Below are 24,640 nucleotides of genomic sequence, written 5' to 3' on the forward strand. Positions count from 1 at the left end.
TACTTTGTATGGGAATCAAAATTCCTCCCATTTTCCTTAGGATAGCTGAGAGCATTTCAGTATCAAACAAATTTAGGACCTTTAAATGTCAGATGTGCCCATGCTTTCTATACTGTTTCCACAATGTACGCCAGGCAGTCAGGATGCCAGGCAGTCAGTATAGAAGAGGCAGACTGTAAACATATTCTAGAGAAATTCGTTTCTGACATTCCAGTTCACAATTTCATCTCATATATTACAGGATTAATACTGATTTTTGTTGGGATATGCTCAGTGGCCCAAACTAACCTGCACCATATGTAGGCTGATATAACTGTGGCCCTATTTGGTTGTAATGCAGACAGAAATACAGAATCACAGAATGGCTGAGCTTGGAAGGGGCTTCTGAAGATCATCCGGTCCAACCCCCTGCCAAGTGGAATCACCTAGAGCACATTGCACAGGATGGCATCCAGGCAGAGTTTGAATATCTCCAGAGAAGGGAACTCTACAGCCTCTCTGGGCAACCTGTCCCAGTGCTCTGTCACCCAAACCATAAAGAAGTTCTTCCTCACACGGTGATGAAACCTCCTGTGGTTCAATTTATAGCCATTACCCCTTGTCCTATCACTGGCCACCGCTGAGGAGAGTTTGGCCCCATCTTCTTTGCATTGTCCCCTCAGGTATTTGTAGAGGTTAATAAGATCCCCCCTCAATCTCCTATTCTCTAAACAGGCCCAGCTCGCTTACTCTTTCCTCACAGGACAGATGCTCCAATCCCTTCATCATCTTCGTGGCTCTACGCTGGACCCTCTCTAGAAGTTCTACGTCCCTCTTGTACGGGGGAGCCCAGACCCGCACCCGATATCCCTTCGGTCGGTTTAGGTCAGCCCTGGTGATGTCCAAAGGCCTGGGGCCCGCCGGTGCCCGCGGCCGCCACCAGGTGGTGCCGGTGCCCCGCGGGACGGCGATGTCGTGTGACAGCCCAGCGACAGGGCGAGGGGCAAGGGCACAGACCGAAGCACAGGGGGTTCTGGCTTAATATAAGGGGGCGCTTCTGTACTGTGAGGTGACAGAGCACTGGGACAGGCTGCCCAGAGAGGCTGTGGGGTCTCCTTCTCCGGAGATATTCAAAACCCACATGGATGCCATCCTGCACTGCGTGCTCTGGGTGATCCTGCTCGGCAGGGGGTTGGACTGGATGATGTCCAGAGGTCCCTTCCAACCTCAACCATTCTGTGACTCTGTGATTCATAACGTGGCTGTGCAATGTCACATTGGGACATTTCTCCAAAATGCCCAGCTGCCGGCCGCAGGTTGCGTTCAGCAGTTTTATCATCTGAAACCACGCGGAAGATCACCTTTTTATTTTGGAGATAAATGGGGATTTTGCCATGTCACATGTCGATTCCTTTCAATCTCAGGATTCTACCAATAGTGAGGCTGCAGTGAAGCTAAAAATTTTGTACATTAAAAATGTCAACATTAAAGAGAGTTGGCATTAAATAAAGTTGATTCCTGCAAAGCAATGCAGCTGAAGAAATGCATTTCTGGAAGGTCATGGTAGGGCCCACATTTTAGAGGCATTAACTGAAGTTTGGCAAATAGTCTAGTAAGTTCTTTATAAAGAAACACCGTACTTAGCTGTACTCAACAAGCCATTAGAGCCCCACGAGCACACTGACTGTGTCAGCACGAGGTCTGGTGCAGCACCGGGTGTCACGGTCTGGACCCGTCCTTCTGCATGACTGCAGGGACAGACCCACACACAGGGACGGGGCTGCCACCAGCCTGCAAAAAGCACAAAAGAGCTGCAATGAGATTTAAGGTTGGGGTTTCGGCTAGAGGAACACGCCACCAAGCAGCAGACTTGCTGATGCATGACCGCAGTGTCCATGAAACATCGCACACCGGTTACGGTTCAGACTGCTGTTCTGCAAGCCTGACATCTAATGAGCCCACTTCTACGAGACGCTGTCGAGATGCTGTGAGGCATGAAACCTCCTTCAGCGACTCCTCCAGCCTACGAAGCCCTACAACCAAACCCACCATCCCCACTCAACACCTCCGGGTCCCGCAGCCGAGCGCCCCGAGCACCTCTGCGACCCCTTTTCCCCACAAGTTCTTTATTAACTGTTTAAAGGGGGCACACCTCGGGGCAGAAGGGGGGGATGTAGGCAGCTTTTGGGGGGGCTCGCAGCCCGGTGCGGGAGGCGGCGGAGCTCCGGGGCCGCCCATCGCCCGCCCACTGCGGCCCGCCCAGGGCCTGCCCGCGCCGCCCGGGGCCGGCTCCGCAGCGGCGGCCGTTGCTGCAGCCGCCGCCGCCGCCCGTGCAGCGCCGCCGACGCCGCCGATGCCTCCTCCTGCGGGGGCTCGGCGAGGAAAATGGCGCCGTCCCACGTCCTCAAGTGCTGCCAGAAGGTGCTGGCCTGGGTGCCTGTGGCCTTCATCGCCCTGGTCGTGGCCTGGTCCTACTACGCCTACGTGGTGGAGCTGTGTGTGTGTGAGTGCGGGGAGGGAGGGCAGGGAGGGCGAGGGGATGCCGGCCGCCCGCGGGGACCCCTCGCCTCCCGCCGCCCTCACGGGGCCTCTCCCCGGCGCTGCGGAGAGGGGGCAGCCCCGGAGGGGTTCCTTTTGCCCCGGAGGGGGGTTATTTTCCCTCCCGGAGGGGAAGCCCCCAGCCCCGGGGGGGCGGGCAGCGGAGCCGGGTTTACCTGTTGCCTCTGTGGCGGAGGGCGGGAGGGGGCTCGGCGGGGCTCTGCCCGCCCTCAGGCGCCTCATGGCGGCAGAGGCCCGACGGGGGGACGGGGCACGGCGTTGGGGGACAGGAGCCTCAGGGGGACGGTGAGGGGCAGAGACCCCATCCCCGGGCTCCGGCAGCCCCCCTTAGGATCCCTACCGGAGCCGTGGGGGGATCCATGCCCCTCACAACTCCTGCCGCCCGGGAGAAGTTTCCCCTTCTCGTTCCTATTTCGATTATTTGAAGCCGATCTGGAACTTCCTCATGTACCACATAACTACTTGAACACGTCTCGTTGTACTCCCTTCGCCCCTTCTTATGAACAGTCCCGGACCCCGCTGTCATTGAGGTGTAATGAGGCTGGAAACATCCTCCCTAAGCGGGATTTGGGGCTTAGGGGCTTGTCAGGCTGCGTCAAGGCTTGTGGTGGTAGGGTTCGGCGTTATGTAAAGCTTATTTGTAGTCGGTGTCCATCAGGATGATATTTACCCTTTTCTGGCTTTAGGAGGAACTTAAAGTCTGGTTCAGGAGGATATTTACCTGTGCAGGAGAAATGCAAAAATACAGGGATACACAACCAGACTTGTTGAACCAGGACTGTTTTAAACTGCGTGCATAGGTGTGCTAGTGGCTTTGGGTCCTTACACTTATCGCCGTTCATGTAAAATAGTTGCTTTGGTAGCCCTAAACTTGTAAAGATATCTGGCCTTTAGAAATAATCAAGGTGTTGGGTGGGGTTTTTTTGGTCCGCAGTACTTAGTTTTTGGATAACTTTTGGATAATACTGTGGTTTGGAGGGCATGGGTGGTTGTTACAGTAGTCCTGAGGGGGGCTATGTGGGTTATATACTTACATTTTACAGTTGTGATTGAAGTCTGACTGTTCCGGCAAAAGGCAGGGCTATGTGTTTCTTCTCATAAAAAAATGAACAGAAATTCAAGAGACGAAGTGACTTGCCCAGGGTCTCATTGGTGATCTCTGGCTTAATCAGGGACAGGACTTCGATCCCCCAAGTCCCAGCTCTGTTTCTTGATCACAGAGTGGGTCAGGGCTGGTTGCTGGTGAATCATTTTCTTCAGAAAAAAGTCTTTGACCCTGATCTTACGGAAGACCTTCGCAGGCATAGAGGGCTGCGGAGAGTCCTGCCAAATTCAGCACAGTTTCGTTTGTGTGAAAATTATTGAAAGGGCTGGTTCCTGTTTATGTGAGAACTTTCACATCTATAAATCTGGTTTCTAGACGTCTGGCACTTCTTGCTCACAAATCAGCTTTATTTTTAATGTCTGCAGATGCAGGCTATTAAGAGAAAGTGGTCATTTAGTAAGAAAATTACCTATTGATTTTTATTGCTGTCACTGACAGCAGTTGTTAAATGTCAAAATGGTACTTGGTGACCAAGATTTGTTTTTCTGTGAGCTTTTTTTTTCTGATTGATTTTTTTATTATTTTTAACCTTCTGTTGAATTTTCTTTATACTTTTGGTGAAAGGTCAACTCCTCAAGGAAGAGGAAAGGTATTTTTTCTGAGCTTGTTTATGGTTGAGTCTCTCCCTTGCCCCCCCCCCCCCCTCCCCCCCCCCCCCCCCAGCTCTTTCCTTCCCCTTTTTTGGCTTTGCTATTACGCTGCATTTGAGTTCAAACAAGCACAGGGAGGATTTATAGCAAAACACAGGATTTTCTGTTTCTTTTGGCAGGTATGTTTACTTTCTCCCCGTGCTCCATATGTTTTATTTTGGCTTGAAAACTACTGCAGTGTGTACTGTGAAGAAGAGCTAGGATGCAATTAATGCGCTGCTAGTGAATGAAGTGACATTGGTCTCTGCAGATGTGCCTATACAGCAGGCGCAGAAGCAGGGCTTTATGTCTTGTTGCACTTCTGTGGCTGTCTTTAGCAAAGGGCACAATATGCAGCTGATGTGTGCCTGGGTAAAGGAAAGACAGAAGAAGGAAAGTTTTAGAAAAGAGGAAACAAAATAGAAAAAAATGTGTAAAGACTGAGTAATACAGAAATTGTAACCACACGGACACCAGTGTTTTTTTTGTGTTTTTTTTTTCCAAGGTTATTCGTAAAGGTTGGGTAATTACTAAGATGTGAAGCTTACAAGGAAACAGGAAGAAAGAAGGCCTTTGTTCCCTCCAACTATTTCTTCCATCCTGTTTGTTTTCCTCCTTTGAGTCCCTGCTCATGTATTAAAAGTTAAACATATGTATTCAGTTAGTAGGTGTAGGAGGAAGGCAAGTGTAATGTAGTATCAGAAAATATTCTTAGTAATCAAAGTAGAAGATGGTGTAGTAAATCGGGGTTGCTTCTTCTATCCCGTCACTCTCTTTTCCTTTCAGTTTTGCTTCCCAGCACTGCTTGCCCCACGCTCCTCCACTAGGACATTCCCCTACTGCTCGGTGTCCTGTGATTGGTGTCTGAAGGACTCAGGCTTACTCTGTAATTCACCACCAGTATGCATTTACTTGGTTATGCCTCTTCTACAACTGTTAATTATGTTACTGACGTACAGCCTGTGAACACCAAGGAGGAATGGTATGGGTAGGATGAAAGGAGGCTCTCAGTATGAGCTATTCTGTTGTTTTCCTCCCCTAGAAACGTTGTTGTATGTCTCCGAAGCGTTGCTGCAGTATCTGGGTGAACGCTGGCCGTTTTAGAGCCCTGTTGCTGTGTAGTTGTGATCCAGCTGGTAAGCTAGCTATTAAGCTAACGGAAGGGTGAAAATGCCCTTTTCTCACCAAATGGATAGAAGCGAGGGAATGTCAGCAGAGTGGGAAGAACTGTGAACGCAGAACTGAAGGAAGTGCAAAAGGCTTGTGGCCACATCTCATTCAGGTTTTCTTTAAACGCGTTAAAGGAGAAAAACATGAATGAATGCTTTCTTACTCGATTCTTTTTTCTTTCTGCATGTAACTTGCAGGGAAACTTGTAAGAAAACACACCTAGAAATACGCATGGGTGGTTGTAAAATAGGTTTTCATTAGTCTAAAACCACTTCTTCTGTTCTTTCTTGTTATCAAAACATGTTTTGCTTTTAACATCGCTTTTGCAAACAATGGCGTTATTATGTTGTTAGTGAATTGAACCGATTGTTTCTGGTTGCCACATCCCCTCAGAAGCTCAGCATGAGCAGAGCTCTTCTCTTGGGGCTCGTTTTCACTTCGGGCTGACTTGCATCTCGTTACCTCTCCCTCCATCCTCAAAACCTTTTTGTGGGTGAGCAGCTGTAATACAGACTGGCCAGACCAGGGTCAGAAGTCGCTGTTTTGACGTTTGTAGTAAAACTTAGTGGGTAAAACCAGCCTGTTTCATACAGACAACCCTTTTACTGAAGCACTGGCAGAATTCGGTAGTGCTGAGAAAAGATGTTAACTTTGGCTGAGTTTTCTGCAGATCGTAACTAAGGTTATTGGCTGGTTTTACATATAAAAACAAAAATCTCATTAAGGGTAGCATTTTACTGCTCTAGCTAAAACTGTATGTTCTGAGAACTCAGCCCAGAAGAGCCAGGACTAGTTACAAGGAGAATGGCTTGGTTTAGGAACCTACTGGTCTTTTATAAATGTTTCTGTGCCTTAAATTCCTCAAAGCCTGGAAAATTGAGATTTTTGAAAGCTGTGGGAGTAACTAGCTTTGTGTACTTCCATAGCATCTACTTGCAGAGCAGTTTGCTTTTTTTAATGCAATGTAATGTCTAATGTGTCTAAAATCTTGGCAAACAAAGCAGTCTGTAATTTGGGATTCATAACTTGGTGCTAATCGTACAAACTTAACTGGTTATTCTGAAGGCTGCAGTGGCCCTTTTAAGGAGGGAGATGACTCTGATTTCCTCAAAGCACCGTCAATATGAGAAGCCCTCGGTGATCTGTTGTAACGCTCCCATTTGAAGAGTCTGTTGCACACAGAGGGAAGGTAATTCCATCTGCCTCCTCAGGAAGAAACCAAGAAGAAATCTCTTCCCAAAATCTGACTGCAGTAGTTAGCAAGCAGTGGCAATGTGGTGTAAGCAGCAGCAGCTCAGTAACTTCTGATTTCTGCCCACTGCAAAAGCGAAAGTATCAGCACTACACTACAGCGTTGGCATGTTAGGCATGCAAATCCGTTCCCGGAGGAACGGGGGGTTCCTCTTCAGGAGAATGAACAGCTAATTAAACACGTCGGATCATTAGTAACAGTTAACTGTGCTTATGTGCCTCTCTTGCGAATTTCAGAATAAGGAAATTAAAATGCCGTGGACACGCTGGGTTCTGTTGTGGTGTCTTGGCTCAGGCACGCGGATTGTCGTCTGAAACGAGAACCTCTCCTGTTGTTAGGAATAAGTCGGATTCCTGCCGAGGTGCTCAGGCTGGATACAGATGTGTTGGAAAACTGGATGCTTAGCTTGGGCAGCAAGATTATCAAGCTGCTTATTTGGTGCTTTGCACTGCATTGGTCATATTAGTTTATGGGGCTGGGTGGGCACGTGCCCTTTATATGGTATGAAATCTGCTCTCTGGGCAGTCCTCTAATGAAAAAACCCTTCCACGAGCAGCGGCGCTAGCTCAGCCTGGTTTCTTGGGACATTGTCTTTGCTCTCTGCTTTCCCAAGTGCTGCCCACGGAAGGGCTCCACCCTCCTCGCTGCCAGCCCCGTGCCGTGCCTGGCCCCAGCCCTGCATTGTCACTTGTGTCACCGAGCCGTGCCCCTGGGTTTGGTCCAGGCGTGCAGGGAGCGGCCAGAGGCCGGGCACGAAATGAGGATCTGAGCTCAGAGCTGCCACGTCCTGACAGGGAGCACCAACTTCTCTCCTCTACCTTTGCAGCCATTCTGGTGGAATTTGCTGCTGTCCACTTAGAGTTATCCTAGCAAATTAAAAACTCACCTCTGTTTTTAATTAGGGGTTTTACTTTGTCACTTACTGGTGTGCCAGTCTTCCTACAAGATGCTTTGAGATAAAAGGGCCAGAATATCAAGAGCGTGCTTTCAGCAGACAGTAATTAATTTGAGGTCGCTGACTCTGCGTACCGTGAACTTCAGGTTCTGCTTGAAATTTAAACAATTAAAACGTTGTTCTCTAGCAGCTCGTATTCTTATGACTTAATGGAGACGTGCGTTCTGTAATCAAAGGATTTACGGCGTTACAAAGATGGATATCGGAGCTGAGCTCTTCATACACCTGTTGCAGGTGCAGCACTCAGGTGGCAACGTACCTGCCTTCACGTCTGGAGCTTGAGACTGCCCGTGATGGAGAGCAGGGATGGGAGGCATCCCAGCTGCCTGTCGAAACTTGTGCCTGTAAATGCTGAGGGTTTGTTGGGTTCCTGTTTAACCCAATCGATACATCCGTGTTCGTCCAGCTCTTTTCATTCAGCACTCCTCTTGCAACTGGTAAGAATTCCTGCTGTTTTAAGATGTATTTTCATTCCCAGTGTTACAAACACCTTTCCTGAAACGCTTTTTATGGAGTTTTCAACTCAGCTCAGTTGTTAAACATCTCCCCATTGTGTACGTGTGATGTTTATTAGAAACATTTGACAAGTAAAGACAGGCCTCTTTCCTGCATCAGCTGCATCTCCACCAAGATGAATCAGGTGTAAGAGGAGCAATGAAACCATAACAAAAACATCTGCTCTTTTAGCCAGTTCCCCAACATCATTCCTTTCTGCTGTCAATAAACTGTTTTCTGTAGGGTATGTTTAGCCCCTCCTGTCCTGTGCCAAGCAAAAAAAATGGGCCTTCCCCCCTCTTCCTTTGTGGAATGCCTCCTCTTGTAACTTTTGACTCTCTCGTCTTATCTGTGCTAAAAATCGAGTTCCTCCTCTGCAGCATATCAAGCACCTGCTTTTCCTTTCTTTCTAAAGACCACATGGCTCATCAGTTCCTTGTTCGTGTTCCCTTTTGACTATTAAAAGTGTCTTATGGGTACAGGATTGTCAGAAGGGATCTGCTCACAAGATCGTTAGATCACGAGAGCAGCATGCCTTGCCTCTGCAGTTTCTGTAACGCTCTCTCTGCTGCTATATATGGTGCAGCATTGCCTTAAATCTGAGCCATGAAACCATTTTAATCATATGATTAACAGAGAGATCAAGTGAGGTTTCTATGCCAGTTTTTTTGTTTGTGGTCTTTGGGTTGTGCATCCTGTTGTCTGTTTGTCTCCAGAGTGGGGAATTCTTGTGAAGCAGTAAGCAGTGCTACTTTTTCCATCTTTTTAAGCTTCTATGGTACAAAAAAAAATTAGAGATGTAAGTCATAACTCATCTGGAATTAGGCAAGCTAATACTGCAGAGAGAAAGAAACAATTCAGATTAAATGGGAAGTTGAGAGGAACAGATTTGTTTGAAGTGAACTAAACCAAGTTATAAGCTGGCTTGCAGTTGTCTGTGGTAGGCTCAAAACTGGCATGAAATGCCTCAGCTATTGTCTCTAGTTGACGCGCATGCAGAGAATTTGTTATTGTACCATTCTTCTTGGCAAGCAGTCAGTGCTTTTGCATTTGTCAAATCTGGATTAAAAAAGCAGAGAAGCAAAACCTATTTCCACAGTGCTGGGACAGGTGGTACCTGAAGGCTTTCACAGCTCTGGGGTCGTGGCATGGGATTTTCCTGGGCATTGCCCAAAACAACAGAATTTGGTTTCTCTTCTGGAAAATCCTGCGTAACTAACGTGCAAGTTTGGTTGGTTGTTCTGGCTTGGTCTTGTTTAATAATGTCTGGAAAAGGATGCAAGTTGCACATAGGATTTTTTGTGGAGGTATTTTCTGTGTGCATATTTTTCAGTTTAACATATTACTCCTTAACTTTCACCTTTTTATTTAAAAAAAAAAAAGCTTGAGTTCAGCCAAATAATTACACACAAAGCTAATACTTGCTGTGTTGCAGGGTAGATTCCTGCTGGACTACCTACTGCACAGGATAGGCTTGAACTTTTTAAATAATTCATAATTTAGACATATTTAAGAAAGGAAAGCATGAAGACAGTTGAGCACTAGATTCTTCTCTCTTTTGAGTGGCTATTTTCTACTGAGGTTCTCAAACTTGTAACAAAAAAAAAAAGGCAAAAAGGTGGTGCTGCTTTATTTTCCACATCCCACCCCCCAGACAAAAAAAAAAAAAGTGTTTTAGGAATGTTTAAAGCGAAACAGGTATTAATTTCAGTGGAGGCTGACAGCAATATCTAACTACTTAGAAGCAGCAGAGGAGAAAACCAAAACCTGAGAGCTGAGCTTGTAACTGAAACTGCAGGCCAGGGATTGTGGGATGCAATGGTAATGTCTTGTTCTGTGTTTATTTCCTGAACTGGAGTTCAAAAGCTGGAATCGATTTCTTGCTGGTGTAAAGCTGCTTGTTACATTGCCAGCCTAGCAAATACTTACAGGTCTGTTCTATGTAAAGATTAAATGTTAACTTATTTAAAGGAAGGCTTCACTTCATCACGTAAAGATCCTGTGAAACTGTTGACTTCCGTGTGCTAAGTGACTTTGGACAAGTACTAGGATTGCCCTTCGTTTAATCTGTCTGAGAGCGGGAATAACAGCAGTGCAAGGAATAAAAGCAGAATCCCAAACTTTACGTGAATTTGAGGTAGAAAAGAACTAGCTATCTTTTATTTTTATTTCAGTTAAGGATGATAAGACAGAATGAAAAATCACAGGTGTTTCAGTGTTCTCTTTCACCTCAGACTGCAGGAGCTTGCCAAATTAAAATTGTTCTGCACAGTCTCATAACTGCTTGCTGATCCAGGAGACCTGGGTAAGAATAAGGAAATTATCTTCCTGCTTCTGTAAGGCTTTAATTCATTTCTATGAAGCTTATTTATTTATTTATTTTGAAAAATCCTTACAGGTGATAATATCTTAAGCTTTTCTCTGGATGTAAAGATTGTTCATTATTTTGAGTCTGTAAGCATCAAATTTGGCTCAGTTTAGTTTTGTACTTAGTTTTTTGTTTGGATTATGTCCCTGTTCTAGACAGAAACACAGGAGGAGGCTGTGCAAGTATGCACATCTAATACGCGCTAACTAATGTGAAATTTGCTTTTCTTTAGGGTTAACCTCCTTTAGCTTGAAGCTAGAGGCTTCTGTGGACAGACAGGCTGCTGAGCATGTATTTTAAGGAGAGAGGAAAAAAATCAAAATCTGAACAAAAAGGGCTCATCTGTACATCGAGGTATCACCTCAGTACGTCTCTGCGTGCTATAAGGAGGCACGGTTGTGTAATAGGGTTGCAGACCCCTTTGCTATAGATATCTACAGCTAAGTGAGGCACATGCTACCTCTGTGACCAAAGTAGCTCTGTGGAACGAAGCCTGTAACGCATACTGAAGCCCTGCGGATTTAGTTCTCCAATGTGCATCAGGGAAAAGCTCCTTTGAGCTGGCATGCAGACTGGTGACTGGACAAACGTCAGTGCTGAGAGAGAGGAGACGATGTGGAGTGAGGTGAATGGCAGTAGGCAGGGCACGCCCTGTTGAGCTTTTGCTCGTGTTGATGGCCAGAAACTTAAATTTGCTGTATCGGGTGAAGAGCCAGGAAAAGATCCTTTCGTCACTGAATTTCAGGAATTCAGTGTCTAGGGAAGAGACTCGGCAAGGAGAGTGGTATGAACAAAGTGACCCGGCAAGTACAGCTGCTCTCTGATCAGTGTCTTGCCTAACTGAAGAATGAACTCCAAAGGTTTCAGAGAAGCCTGAGAGCAAGAGGATGTACCGGTCAGAGCGCATGCAAGATAGATTTGAGCAAAAGAATTTGGTGTTGGGATAAAAAGAAATGAAGGTGCAGAAGAGGAGGAAGTGGGGAGATTTCAACTGTCTCAAGAATTTGGGTCGGGGGGCGGAAATACAACAGGTTGGCCTGGATGTTGATGTGCTCCAGAAAATGTGCTGGGTGCATATCTGAAGGGCAACATGTATAAATTATGATCTAACTAATGGCTGTGGAAAGGAGTGTGCTCCTCCTCTGCTGGTTAGAGCAGAGAACTGGACCTATTCAGCCCTTCCACTGACTCACCAAGTCTCAGGGGCTGGCAGGAGGAATACTTAGTCCTGTTTTACCCAGAGTTGGGCAGGGAGGCTTTATTAACACCTGATACATGATTTGGAACAAGTCAGCTATCTCATGTCTCACTTTTAACCATATTTTTGATTCAGTACATATGTACTTAAAATCTTTTTTTTCTCTTCCAGTTACTATTTCTTCAACTGCAGAAAAAGGTAACATATAATTATTATTTATTAATGTAAATAGTTTTGTTGCACTCAAGTCTTAAGGGACATAGAATTTAAATGTATTTCTTTATATGTAAGCTCTCTGTAGTAAGTAGATCATTGCGAAGAAACAAGTTAAATATTGTGAGGTTGAGTCTGCTGAGCTCATAGTACCACTTGGGATGAAGACAAGACCCGTTGAGTAAAGTAACTATGATTTAGGTTTGCAAATATTTTTAAATGGGTACCATCTGAGAACAGAAGAGGGAGAAGAGGGAAGGAACTGCAGCAGTCCATTTCCTGTTTCATCCTGAAGGAACGATGAATATTTATCTTACTATCCTCCTTGCAACCTCTGCCCAGCAAGATTTTTGGAAGAGGAAGGATTGTTGTACTCTTTGCTGTTTTCCAAACAGCTTACCAGATTCCTCAGAGCCCCATTCCTCAGGACTGCTTAGAACTGTGCAAAAAACACAGCCGTTTCAAAGGTGACTGCACGTTATAATTTTAAATTTCCAGGTTAAGCGGTTAAGGCCTTGTTTTTACAAACTTTCCTTAAGCCTTATTACTGTGTTTGGCAAGTATACATCACAGTGGGTAGTATTTATAGAGATTCAAACTCACCAGAGAAATTCCAGCATGCTTGCTGCTTTTAATTGTGAACAAAAACTAGGCTAGAGGATCATTCAATTTCAGAAGTTCAAAATGCTGTTTTTTTTGTAAGACTTTAGGCTTTCTTCCCCGTAGAACCCCAAACTCTAGGGATATTTGGAAGTTCATTTCAGCTTAAGTGGGAGCGTAAGAGTGGTTATCATGATTTTATGCTAAGCATAGATTGGCAGTTTCATCATCCACTGAAGGCTGTGTTCAGGGTGTGAGACCGCTGGTAAGAGGCTTTCATCTCTGAAATATTTTTGCAAAAGAGCACAGAACTTGGAGGTAACCCACCGTTTTATTTCCTGGTGGGGAGCATCCAGGAGAAAACTGTAAAAAGAAGGAAACTTGATAGAGTCTGTTCTCTTTCATCTTTTAAAGAGGTGAAAGAGTGGGAAAACCTCCAAAGTAAACCGTAAGCTGTTCAAGACGGAAGCTGTGTCTTAGCCTGGGTTTTCACATCGCAATGCACAGCTGGGCTTCATGAAGACATCCCAAAATTGTGCAGGTTGCTGCTGTGCTTTTACTGTCTGGTTTTACTAGAAGTAAAGTTTTGCTTTCTAGTTTCTTTCAGAAAGGCAAGATTCATGTCTGTGTTAAAGAAGCCTGGCAGAGCAGTGATGGTGGTGTAGTGTAGCCGTATCTTTGTCTTTAATTCAAATGCAGTGCCTGCCTGATCGAAGCAGGCTCTCTTAAATCTACCAGAGAAGACAAATGCTTGATTAATTAATGAGAACAGTATCTTTGAAAGCTGCCTGTTAGGCTTTTTTCTCTTGCACACATTTTGCACTTCCAGTTCTATGGCATGTCACAGGCACCCTGCATGCACGTATTTCTTTACAGTGGAGGCTGATCTTAAAATGAAATGTTGTTTTTTCATTTGAAATAAAAGTTCCAAGTTTCATAAAGTTCTTACAAACTAACTTCCCATAGCCAGGAAATACCACCTGGAGAGTCAAATGGCCAAAGCACTAGTAAATGTTGCAATGTAAATAAATAATACGTATACCAGCAAATATATTTTACACCATTTTTCATTGTGCTCTGTTCAAATTCTTTTACTGCAGGTTTTTAATTACAACCCGTAATTCAATTGCTGATGATTCCTTCATCCCTTTAAGGCTGTTTCTGTGTCTTTGTATTTTCATATTCTTGCATAGATTTTTATCCATTAGGATAGTAGAACAGTCAGCTCTCAATCTCTCCACAATATAATTTAGTTCTGTTGAGTATTATTAGCTCTGTAATCCTACTCTGTCCTTAAAGTGGTGTTAAGAATGATGCAGGAAAAATTGTGAGGGGTGAATCTGAGGAAGGCTTAGCATGCTTCAGGAGGATGTTAAGAGCGTATCTTATGACATCGTCCTCCCGAGGGCATAACTTAGGGTCTAATGTGCACCAGTGCCTTTAAAGCGAAGTCACTTCGCTTGGTCACAGCATGGCACCAGGAATCCTGGACGCCCTAGCTTAGCTGGGACTTCATCACGACTCAAAAATAGCAGATATTGGGGTTTGAGGTATTTGATGTTTTTTTCATGTCTTCGAATTACAAGAAAATAACTGACTAGGAATGAAGCCAGCTTATATCTATATTTGAAACCGCTGTGAGATGCTCTAGGGAGTAGTGTCCAGAGTGGTACTGGTACCCATAAAGGGATTGGATTCTGGGGGTGAGTTTTATGGACAGAATTTAACTGTTTACTGTGCAACTGAGTTTTGCCATGCCCTTCCCTCCACTATATCTTGTTTTCTCTTTCCTCCTATTCTACTCCTCCTATGCTTTGTATAATGGCATTTCCTTATATTAAATGTGTTTAATTCATCTCAAGCTTGACAGTCACGTGTATGTGCAAAAGTAGTAAGACAAAAAGGTAAATTTGGGGATACAGTGCTTTGCTAGGATGTAGTTTGTTTGACTTCTGACATTTTTAAAATCAATACCTCCAATGACTGCATTTTTATATTTTTTAGATAGTTTTGACCTTCAAGTAGGAAAACATAGTAATAAGCCTGAAATGAATTACCTTGTTTTCTACTTTCCCTCAGGCACGTATATGTAGGGATGAGATAATGGCACCAAAGCTAATACTTGCTGTGTTGCAGGGTAGATTCCTGCTGGACTACCTACTGCACAGGATAGGCTTGAACTTTTTAAATAATTCATAATTTAGACATATTTAAGAAAGGAAGGCATGAAGACAGTTGAGCACTAGATTATCTTCTCTCTTTTGAGTGGCTATTTTCTACTGAGGTTCTCAAACTTGTAACAATCCTGTTTCTCCCTTCTTCCCACATGTGCCCCACTCTCCAGTACTTTACCTTCCAAATAAGATGTTCTTGCAGCTATATCACAACACGTGATGTTCTGGAAAGGTGATGGCAGAAGTTAATTCACTTTGCAGGTGTCATGCGTACATCAAATTCTTCACTTGTTCCTTGCTAGGCAGCTTGCCAGTCCTGCTGCGTTACATCCAGTGCCTTGTCACGGGAGCCCTAATGCATCTCGGAGGTGTAACAGGCAGTGCTGTTTCTTCCCTTGGCACGTTGTGTTAGGATCTGTAGTTCAGCTGACCTTTTACTGAGCTCTGAGTTAATGCTTTCCAGGAACATGTGCTGAACAGTCAGCAGGCAGGTAAGCTCTGAGGACTTGCTTTGCTGGTTGTTTTTGTTTGTTTGTTTTTGTTTTTTTGGAGGTGGCGAAGTTGGGAGGATTGGTTTTTTTGGAAGTGTTATTTTAGGGTTTTTGTTTGGTTTTGTCTGTTTCAAGCAGTATTTACTGAGTGAGAGCTATGCAGCTTATTCTGAATTACTTTCTAACCTGTAGTATCGGTGTTCTGGAGTATCCAAAATTCCCTTTGTAGTGACTTGTGCAGCCTTTGTGCTGTCGCTTGTTCATTTTCCTGGCTGGTCGAGCAGTAAAATAAGATCTCTTGGTGGAGCGGGTGGAAATCTTGTCCTCAAGCCAAAACTTTCTGTCCTGTTATCCCGGATGTTTTTTGCCCTCTGCAGCACCTGCTTCTTTTGTTATATTCCTGGGGCCATTGGTGGTTTTTTTCTCTTCCTTTTTGCAAGGAAACTAGAGGAAGTATCTTTAGCTACAGTCAAGGTTTGTCCTAAGATATTTCAAACTAAGGAAGGTTTAATGAGTGACATTTTGTTCTGCCAGAAGAATGAGCAGCAAAGGCTCCAGCATCAAAAGATGGCAGCATTTGTTGTCAGCCAACATGATGAACCATACACGGACAGAATCTCAAAATCACTGTGTAAAATCTCTGAACCTCTATCTAATCCATAAATACTTTAATAATAAAAATGATACGGTATTAAATATTTAACACCCAGGACTTGTAAATATTAATAAAGACACAAATTCCCCACCATTAAGCTTGCACACAGCTGATAGACATGGTTCTAAATGACATGTTATTCAAAACAAAACTTCTTTAAAGGACTTGATTAAGCTTGTAAGCTTGGCTTACTAATATCTTGACAGGAGGTTTGTGGAAGTTACATTACTGGCTGCTGTGTTGCTCGTGTTGCCGGCAGAAAATGACCTCTCCTCATCATAGGCAAGCCCATATTTAATCTCAGGTGGCAAAGACCAGCCAAACCTGACCAACAGTACAAAAAAAAAAAAAGAATTTAAAACTTAATTTGAGGAATTCAGTGACATAATGTATCAAAAGAGGTCTGCTTGCAGGGTGGTTTGATTTCTCCCATTATTCTATAACCTTGGCAGCAGCGCGATCTTTGTCTCAGAAACAAAGTACCTAATACTCCGTGTTGAGATTTACAAGGAGATTTTTCCCAGAGTTCTGCAAGGAGATTTTTAATATTAAAGAAAATCTTGCTGCAGGCAGGGCCAGTAGCTAAGTAAGGAGACATTTGATTTTGGAAGAATCTGAAGATAAATGCAGAGACAGGTTTCTTACCAAGGAAGTGGAGACCTCCAGTCTTGTGGTTCTCTTGCCACTTCACAGTAGTTTATGTCTGAAGGTCACGGTAGCTCAGTCTGGAGTTCGTGTCACCAAATGATACATCTGCACACCTTCAGAATTTGTTTGGAGCAGTTAAGTAAAGATGGTTTCTCTGTTTTCATTCACCTGGAAAAATCTGTTAAGAGATTGAATTGTGTCATGTTTTTTTGTTTTTTTACTTTAGTTGTATTGGTGGTTTCTAGTACCACCTGCAGAATACTTAATCTTGTGGAGGGTGCGGAAGGCAACCCTGTACAACACCTGATACTGGCTCTCTGTCGGCACTAGCTGATGCTCTTATTTGTGTCTCAGATCTCTTGCAAGCATCCTCATTACGCCTTAACTACAGAACCAACCGGAGTTGCTCCTGAGACAAAAAGCCCTTTGACAAGTACAGATGCTTGAGCACGGAGTTACAGTGAGCTTGAGTTTGCCAACCTGAGTATAAATACCCCTCCTTCAACCGTAAGGGGAATTAACTTGTAGTGTGGATGTAGGTTCCTCTCAGATGCATCTGACTTTGTGGTTTTTCTGCCATTTCTGTTTTTTTTCCCATTTTCCCTGTGGTCCAGACGGGGCACAGCTGACTGACGTGTGGAACTAATGGCTCTCTGTCTTCCAAGAAGAAACCAAGCTTTCTTTTGGCTTTATACAATAGCTTAAAGGCAATATTGAAAACAGCTTCTGTGCAGCACTACCAAACTACTGGGCAATAAAGCTGTTATTGCTATGATAAAGTAAACTGGGGGGGAGAGATCTGAAAGAAGAAATCCAATTATTCTCCTAAGCAGCTAAGAAAAGCATGTAGAAGTAATGCTAGGGTTTAAAATCTATCAAAATGCAAATAGAATGAGCACTGACACCAGTGATTAAGTAGCTAAAGAAAATCAAGTTACATTAGGTTTCTTTGGGCAATTATGGTAAATTAAAAGTGAGTAGGGCTTTTCAGGGAATAGGGCTTTTCAGGGACAGCAAACCTGGTGAGTTGCTGCAGCTGAATGCTAACGTCAGTTGCTGCTTCCAGAAAAAGCCTTTAGTTGTTTGTGCTGATGCATCTTGTAATGCCTAATGTGGACATGAGTGTGGGACTGAGCTTAAGTCCTACTGATGCTTCTTGCGTGCTAACCAAGTGTAACTCTTGGTTCTGAAATCACAATGTGCAGACCGTTAGGAGGCCCTTGGTATAAATTTTAAGAATATTTTCTAGAGGAGGAGGTAAAGGAGTCGTTGATAGGATTTTGTGGATTCCCAGAAGTCAGCTGCCTTTGTAGCTGTGCTTTCGAACTGTGAAAGTGGTAGCACAGAAAATACTATTCCAGGAATGTGCAGAATATTTTTTTTTTCAGTTCTCAGAGCTTAATTCATTGCTAAATGTAACTCAGTACCCAAGGACTGTCTTGCATTGATTATGTTAATTTCTGCTGTAGCCCTGCTTGTACTTTTACAACTTCAGTGCAGAGAATATGTGCGTAAGACCTTCCATAAATAAAAAACCTTATTTGTTATTGTGATAAGAGAATGTTTGCTGGGCAGCAAGCCTCTGGCCTCTCTAAGTTACTTGCTGTAGTTGAAGAACTATCTTGCTGTAGTTAAAGAATTATGTTAATATTGTTTTAACCATACAACAAATTGTAACCATGGTTGGTAACAAACAGTAAGAGGCTGCAGTGTATCTTTGACTTCCTTATTTGAAATATTAATGCATCTTACCTATCCCTGTGAGTATTCTTCTTTTGAATCCTATAGCAATGAACGTGGTGGTCACAAACAGAAACCTTGGTGACACTTATGCTGGCAACAACAGAGCAACCCACTTGCAGCAAGGTGTCTCTTCCCTGGCTGTGTTTTCCTCCTCTCCTCCCCCTGCGATGCCTTTAAAGGCATCATCTTGTGATCACTCAAAGGAAAGGCATCGTCTTGTGATCTCTCCAAGAAGCCAAGTAGCTAGCTCCAGCGGAGCTGCTGTGCACAGCATGAGAGGAGTTTGGGCTCTGGCACATGTGCTTGCAGAAACGGCCACACAAATGTAAGACCTCGGTCACCCAAAGCAGGGTTTCTTTCCCCTCTCGTTGCTGTTTGTGACCCAGGGCAGCCAGAGGCCGCTCGCTGCAGTTCACCCTTTGTCACTGCTGTTTGTGTTCACTCAAACTCACCTTCAGGGGTGGCTTAAACCCAAAGTGCTGGAAGGAGCTGAAGTGTCTGAAAGGCAAGTCTTTGCTTTTGCTGCATTGGTCTTGCACAGGGGAGTGGGCAGATAGTTGAGAGCTGACTTCTTGCACCCTGCAGCAGATGTCACCACGTGCTGTGCCTCTGAGCTGAGTGTTGCCCTAGGCCTGGCGGTGGGGCCACCTCTCTTGCATCACTGGTTTGAAAAACATTACGTCTGGAACAACTTGGGAGGGCAACATGGGGAAAGCTGTGCCCCAGAGCTGGAGATTCTGCCTAGCAACATATGGAGATAAAACCACTCTAGGTTCCTGTGGCCCCAGCGTTTGCAGAGGGTGTTTGTTCCAGCTGGTGGCAAGACATATGCAATCCTGGGCCCCCGTAGCCTTTCAGCAGGGAGCTGGCAGCCTCTTATTGTGCTGGCTTTTGGCCACGTGATGCTGTCAACTCAGTTGTCTTGAGTCATTTGTCTAAAAACAACTCCCTGCTGCTTAGGGAAGAAAGCACTAGTGGGTGACTGCCAGTCAGGAAATAAGAAATAGCTCAGTGTGGAAAGGTCACAGAGCCACAGGGTAAAGAGAACAGCGGAGAGGTGCTAAGGACTTCCTTCTGTGACACTGCCCCAGGTCTGTAACAGAAGTAGAGTAAGTGCTTCTCCAAGGCAATTCATTCCCGGTCTGCCCCAGTTGTTTCAGTAAGTGATACTTCTACCATCTTCCTTGTGAGTAACTGATTAGGCTCTGCATTGCACAGGGGAATTTCGTTACCAGAAATCCAAGTTACAGTTTCGATTTCACTTAGCAAGTGAAAAACTTGAGATAACACAAGTGGTGCTTGCCTGTTTGCAGGCAGGGTAATGCCCATGGGAAGTTTCTACTGAGTTTCAGTACTGGTAACTTTTGGAAATGTGTAGGTATGTGTATGCAAGTACGTTTGTGTATATATGTGTATTTATAGATATTTAACCGTTTTCCTTAGAAACTGAGAAAAGTTGAAGTTGTACATCTGGTTTAGGAATGCAATTGCACACTTATCATTCTTTCTTTTCTCCATGAGGAATGTCAGCCAAAATATGAAGTTTACTCTTGAGAGCCTTGCATAGGCTGTAATGCCCAAAGCCTGCCTTTGGTCAGGAGCCACTGTGGGGGGAGAAGGGGGAACACACGTACGCAGCACATCAGTAACAAGACCAATCCTTTTCCTTTTCTGTACTGCACTAGTTGCAGTTGGATTTCTTGTTCTGCAAAGAATGTATCTGGCTCTCAAAGGGTGGCTTTGACCAGAATATGCCTCTTAGGGAGTAAGTATGTGTGGGTTTGGTGGAGGGTTGTTTGCTTCTTTTTCCTTCAAGGTTGAGGGTGAATGTCTTCTTTTAGCATACCCCTCACGAGGTCTTGGCAAATCATTCCACCTCTTTGCCGCAGAATAGCGAGATTTCTTTTGTGGTTTTTTGTTGTTGTTGATGGTGGTGGTGGTGTGGTTTTTTTTTTGGTGGTGTTTTTTTTTCCTTATTATGCAGTGATTTGGAAAGTGCTTGAACACTTCATAGCAATCCCAAAACTAAGCCTGAAACTGAAAGCAGCCAAGCTCCCTAAACATATTTGTTCTTCTGAGATGTCCTGGAAGGTTTCCTTAAAATATTCTCCAAAGCTTTCTGAGGTTTACATCTTTCAGTTTGTACTCCAAGAAAAATGCTTCTGAGAAACGACATTTTTCCCCCCGTGTCATTTATTATACAATTAATGATTCCCCTGTGTCTGCAGGACTGTTTCCTGTGATAATCTGCAGGCTTCCACTCCTTTGATTCATGTGACATAGGTGAGATGAAAGATAGCAGACAACAATATAAGGAAGATTAGCTACAAGGAGGTGTAAGGAACAGCGGGGGTCACAAAGGATAAGATATCTTTACAGCGAAGGGTGATGCTCAGTGTCTAAATCAAAACTAAGACAACTTTTTCCTATGTTAAAGTCAAACCTGGAATTTTTGTCCTCCAAGTTGACCAAGTTAAAAAATCCATTTTAAAACAGCCTATTAAAAGGCTGGGTTGTGTATTTTGGAGGCTGTGTTCTGTAGAAAGCAAAACCATGAACTAAGTTTGTCATGCTTCGTGTCACAGTGACCCCAAAGCGCCAGGAGATGCGATGTGTAAGCTGTTGGTGGCACAGGACCGGCCGCTCGAGCCTGTTAGGCCCGTGTATCCCTGGACAAGCAGCAGCAGCATGAAGTTCAGTGTAGGCCGGCACACCCCTCTTCACAGGCAGGCTCTGTTGAGCCATAGGCTGATTTTGGAAAAACTGAGGTAACCAAGGAACAGCTCTGCGCTGCAGACTAACAGATCCTACTCAGTCGCTTTATTCGCAGACCTGCACAGAGCTGTAACACAGATGTTGAATCCTTTGCAGTTATGAGGCCAGCATGGAAACTCACTGAGTGCATACTTCTCAGCTCTCTGCGATGAAGTAAACTGCAACTTATGCTGTCTAGTCATATTTTTATCTTTCCCTAGCAATATCTTTCTAGAAGTCTTCAAGGCTTCTCTAGAAACCAGAAACTTAAGAAGCCAATCCTAAGAATATTTTTGCTCTCGATCTTACTTTTCCTTTTGTAGATAAGCAATAGACTGATATGGGGATATATTTTGAAATACTCAAAAGAAAAGTTTATTTGCAGTGCTTACTTTTCTGAAATACGGACAGGTTTGTCTTGACTGTGGTGCTGAAGGCCCTAACAGGTTCTGATGTATCTAATCTAATGTATAGTGCTGTTGCATCCTGAGGTTAAAATATAAATCATATGCAATGTTTATTTTGTTCAAAAAAAAAGAAAAAAGAAGTGGTGCTGCTTTATTTTCTGCATCCCACCCCCAAGACAAAAAAAAAAGTGTTTTAGGAATGTTTAAAGCGAAACAGGTATTAATTTCAGTGGAGGCTGACAGCAATATCTAACTACTTAGAAGCAGCAGAGGAGAAAACCAAAACCTGAGAGCTGAGCTTGTAACTGAAACTGCAGGCCAGGGATTGTGGGATGCAATGGTAATGTCTTGTTCTGTGTTTATTTCCTGAACTGGAGTTCAAAAGCTGGAATCGATTTCTTGCTGGTGTAAAGCTGCTTGTTACATTGCCAGCCTAGCAAATACTCACAGGTCTGTTCTATGTAAAGATTAAATATTAACTTATTTAAAGGAAGGCTTCACTTCATCACGTAAAGATCCTGTGAAACTGTTGACTTCCGTGTGCTAAGTGACTTTGGACAAGTACTAGGATTGCCCTTCGTTTAATCTGTCTGAGAGCGGGAATAACAGCAGTGCAAGGAATAAAAGCAGAATCCCAAACTTTACATGAATTTGAGGTAGAAAAGAACTAGCTATCTTTTATTTTTATTTCAGTTAAGGATGATAAGACAGAATGAAAAATCACAGGTGTTTCAGTGTTCTCTTTCACCTCAGACTGCAGGAGCTTGCCAAATTAAAATTGTTCTGCACGGTCTCATAACTGCTTGCTGATCCAGGAGACCTGGGTAAGAATAAGGAAATTATCTTCCTGTTTCTGTAAAGCTCTAATTCATTTCTATGAAGCTTATTTTTTTGTTTGTTTGGTTGGTTTTGAAAAAGTCTCACAGGTGATAATATCTTAAGCTTTTCTCTGGATGTAAAGACTGTTCATTATTTTGAGTCTTTAAGCATCAAATCAAAGCCCCCTCCCCCCCGAGCAGGCAGGAGCTGTGCTTGTGCCGCTGCGGGCGGAGCCAGGGGTGACGGCAGCCCACCCACCCCCGGCGCTATAAGAGCAGTCCCTAGGGAGCGCCGCTAACAGGACGCGCTAACAGGACCGGCTTGGCAGTTAGCGCAGGCAGTTCAAGCGGGGCAGGGAGGAGTACGAGGAGGACCCTCTCCCCCATTTCCCACCTCCCTTTCTCTTCCCCTCCTCTCCTCGGGCAACGCTTCCTCGTTGCACCTAGACCTCACCATGGTGGGCACCCGTCGCAGCGGCCGGTCCGAGGCGGCAACCCAAACGGAGGAGATGCTGCCTCTCCGGACTCATGTGGGCACTCAGGTGGATCTCCTGAGGGGGGAAGTGGCAGTCCAGACAGGTGACTGTGGGGAGCTCCGGTATCTGGAGACCCACCTGGGTCCTGAGGGAGGAAAAGGCTGTCTTGGGTACAGGTGTGCCGTGCTTAAGGAACTCCTTGAGCAGGTGGCTGGGCTGCAGCAAGAAATCGGCAGCCTGAGGGGCTCCTGGGAGTCTCTGAGGGTAACAGACAGGAGGTGTCAACCTGCCCCTGCTGATACCGTGCAGCCCCCTCCTATGTCCCTGCCAGCGGTAGAAGCTGACCCAGCAGATCACATGCAGGACAGAGGGCTTGACCACCCACAAGAGAAAAGGGGCTGGACCCCTTTCTGCTCGCAGCAGAAGACGACATTAGCCCCCGACACCCACGATGTCACCAACCCCCATGGTGTCCTTGGGAAATAGATTTGAGGCTCTTAGGGAGGAAAAGGAAAAGGTTGAGGGTCTGGACAGTAGTCCGAACCCAGGAAGCAACCCGGAGAAGTGTGTCAACATTGGGGGAAGTACTCAGCATAGGGATCGGGACCGGACGGGGCGCTGCATCACAACCAGTGCCACAAAAAAAGAACGGAGAGTCTTAGTGATAGGAGACTCCTTCCTCAGGGGCACTGAGGCTCCCATTTGTTGACCAGACAATCTATCCAGAGAGGTGTGCTGTCTTCCTGGGGCACGTGTCAGAGACGTTAGGAAGGCTCTGCCACAACTCATTAAACTGGAGGACTACTATCCTCTTGTCATTCAGATTGGATCCAGGGAAGCTGCAACTAGAAAAATGAGGTATATTAAAAAGGACTTTGCATCCCTGGGAAGGATGTTGAAGGGATCGGGGGTGCAGGTAGTGTTTTCCTCTGTCCTCCTGCTGAGTGGCTGGGACCCAGAAAGAAGGAGGAGAACGGGACAGGTAAATGACTGGTTGAGGGGGTGGTGTCCGGACCAGGGATTTGGGTATTTCGATCTTGGTCAGTCCTTTGAGAAGCCGGGTATGTGGGCTGATGACCGCCTCCAACTCAGCAAGTGGGGCACGAGTGTGTTGGGGAGCAAGCTCTCTGGGCTTATTACCAGGGCTTTAAACTAGGGTTGATGGGGGAAGGGAGAGGAGCTACAAGTGACAGAGAAGGGCTGGGGGAAGTTGTCACTGCTGTCACTGTTGAAGGCAGAAGGGAAGCACCTCTGAGTTGTCCCATAGGATTGTCTGAGGGCTCCTCAGAGATGGTAATGATCCCGATACCCCATCCAGAATCATCTTCTTGCATCCCTCCAGAGGTAACTGCGCCCGCTGCTTCCCTCAAGTGCCTGTACACCAATGCGTGGAGCATGGGAAATAAACAGGATGAGCTCGAGATCTGTGTTCAGTCGCAGGGCCACGATCTCGTTGCGATCACAGAGACGTGGTGGGACAGCTCGCATGACTGGAACGCTGCCATGGAGGGCTATGTACTTTTTAGGAAAGACAGGCTGGGGAAGCGAGGGGGTGGTGTTGCCCTTTATGTGAGGGAGCAATTAGAGTGTACCCAGCTCCACCTGGGAGAGGGTGAAGGACAAGGGGAGAGCTTGTGGGTGAGAATTAAGGGGTGGGCTGATATGGGAGACACTGTTTTGGGGATGTACTACAGGTCACCAGATCAGGAGGATGTGGTTGATGAGGCCTTCTACAAACAGCTGGTAGTAGCCTCATGATCACGGACGCTGGTTCTCATGGGGGACTTCAATTATCCAGACATCTGTTGGGTATGCAACTCAGCCAGGCACGAGCAGTCCAAACGGTTCCTACAATGCGTTGAAGACAATTTTCTGACGCAGGTGGTGGAGGAGCCGACGAGGCGGGGGGTGCTTCTGGACCTTGTCCTTACCAACAGGGATGGGCTTGTTA

At 45.1% G+C, this 24,640-nt stretch overlaps 1 protein-coding gene across 5 annotated transcripts in view; it reads left to right on the forward strand.

Annotated features, from left to right (window-relative positions):
• The first annotated feature begins 2,232 nt into the window (after nucleotides 1–2,232).
• The window catches only part of ZDHHC20 (zinc finger DHHC-type palmitoyltransferase 20), a 51,694-nt gene continuing 29,286 nt past the window's right edge, over nucleotides 2,233–24,640 (forward strand). For 2 of the 5 annotated variants that reach the window (XM_040544005.1, XM_040544007.1), the window contains exons 1-2: nucleotides 2,233–2,482; nucleotides 11,882–11,908. In XM_040544005.1, the coding sequence (XP_040399939.1) occupies nucleotides 2,365–2,482; nucleotides 11,882–11,908 (145 nt within the window). In that variant the 5' untranslated portion in view covers nucleotides 2,233–2,364. Of the gene's footprint in view, nucleotides 2,483–11,881; nucleotides 11,909–19,267; nucleotides 19,326–24,640 lie in introns of those variants that run through there. The other 3 variants (XM_040544008.1, XM_040544009.1, XM_040544011.1) reach the window with 2 other exon arrangements.

Source organism: Cygnus olor, chromosome 1 (assembly GCF_009769625.2).
Source record: "Cygnus olor isolate bCygOlo1 chromosome 1, bCygOlo1.pri.v2, whole genome shotgun sequence".
In the NCBI taxonomy this organism is placed as follows: Eukaryota; Metazoa; Chordata; class Aves; order Anseriformes; family Anatidae; genus Cygnus; species Cygnus olor.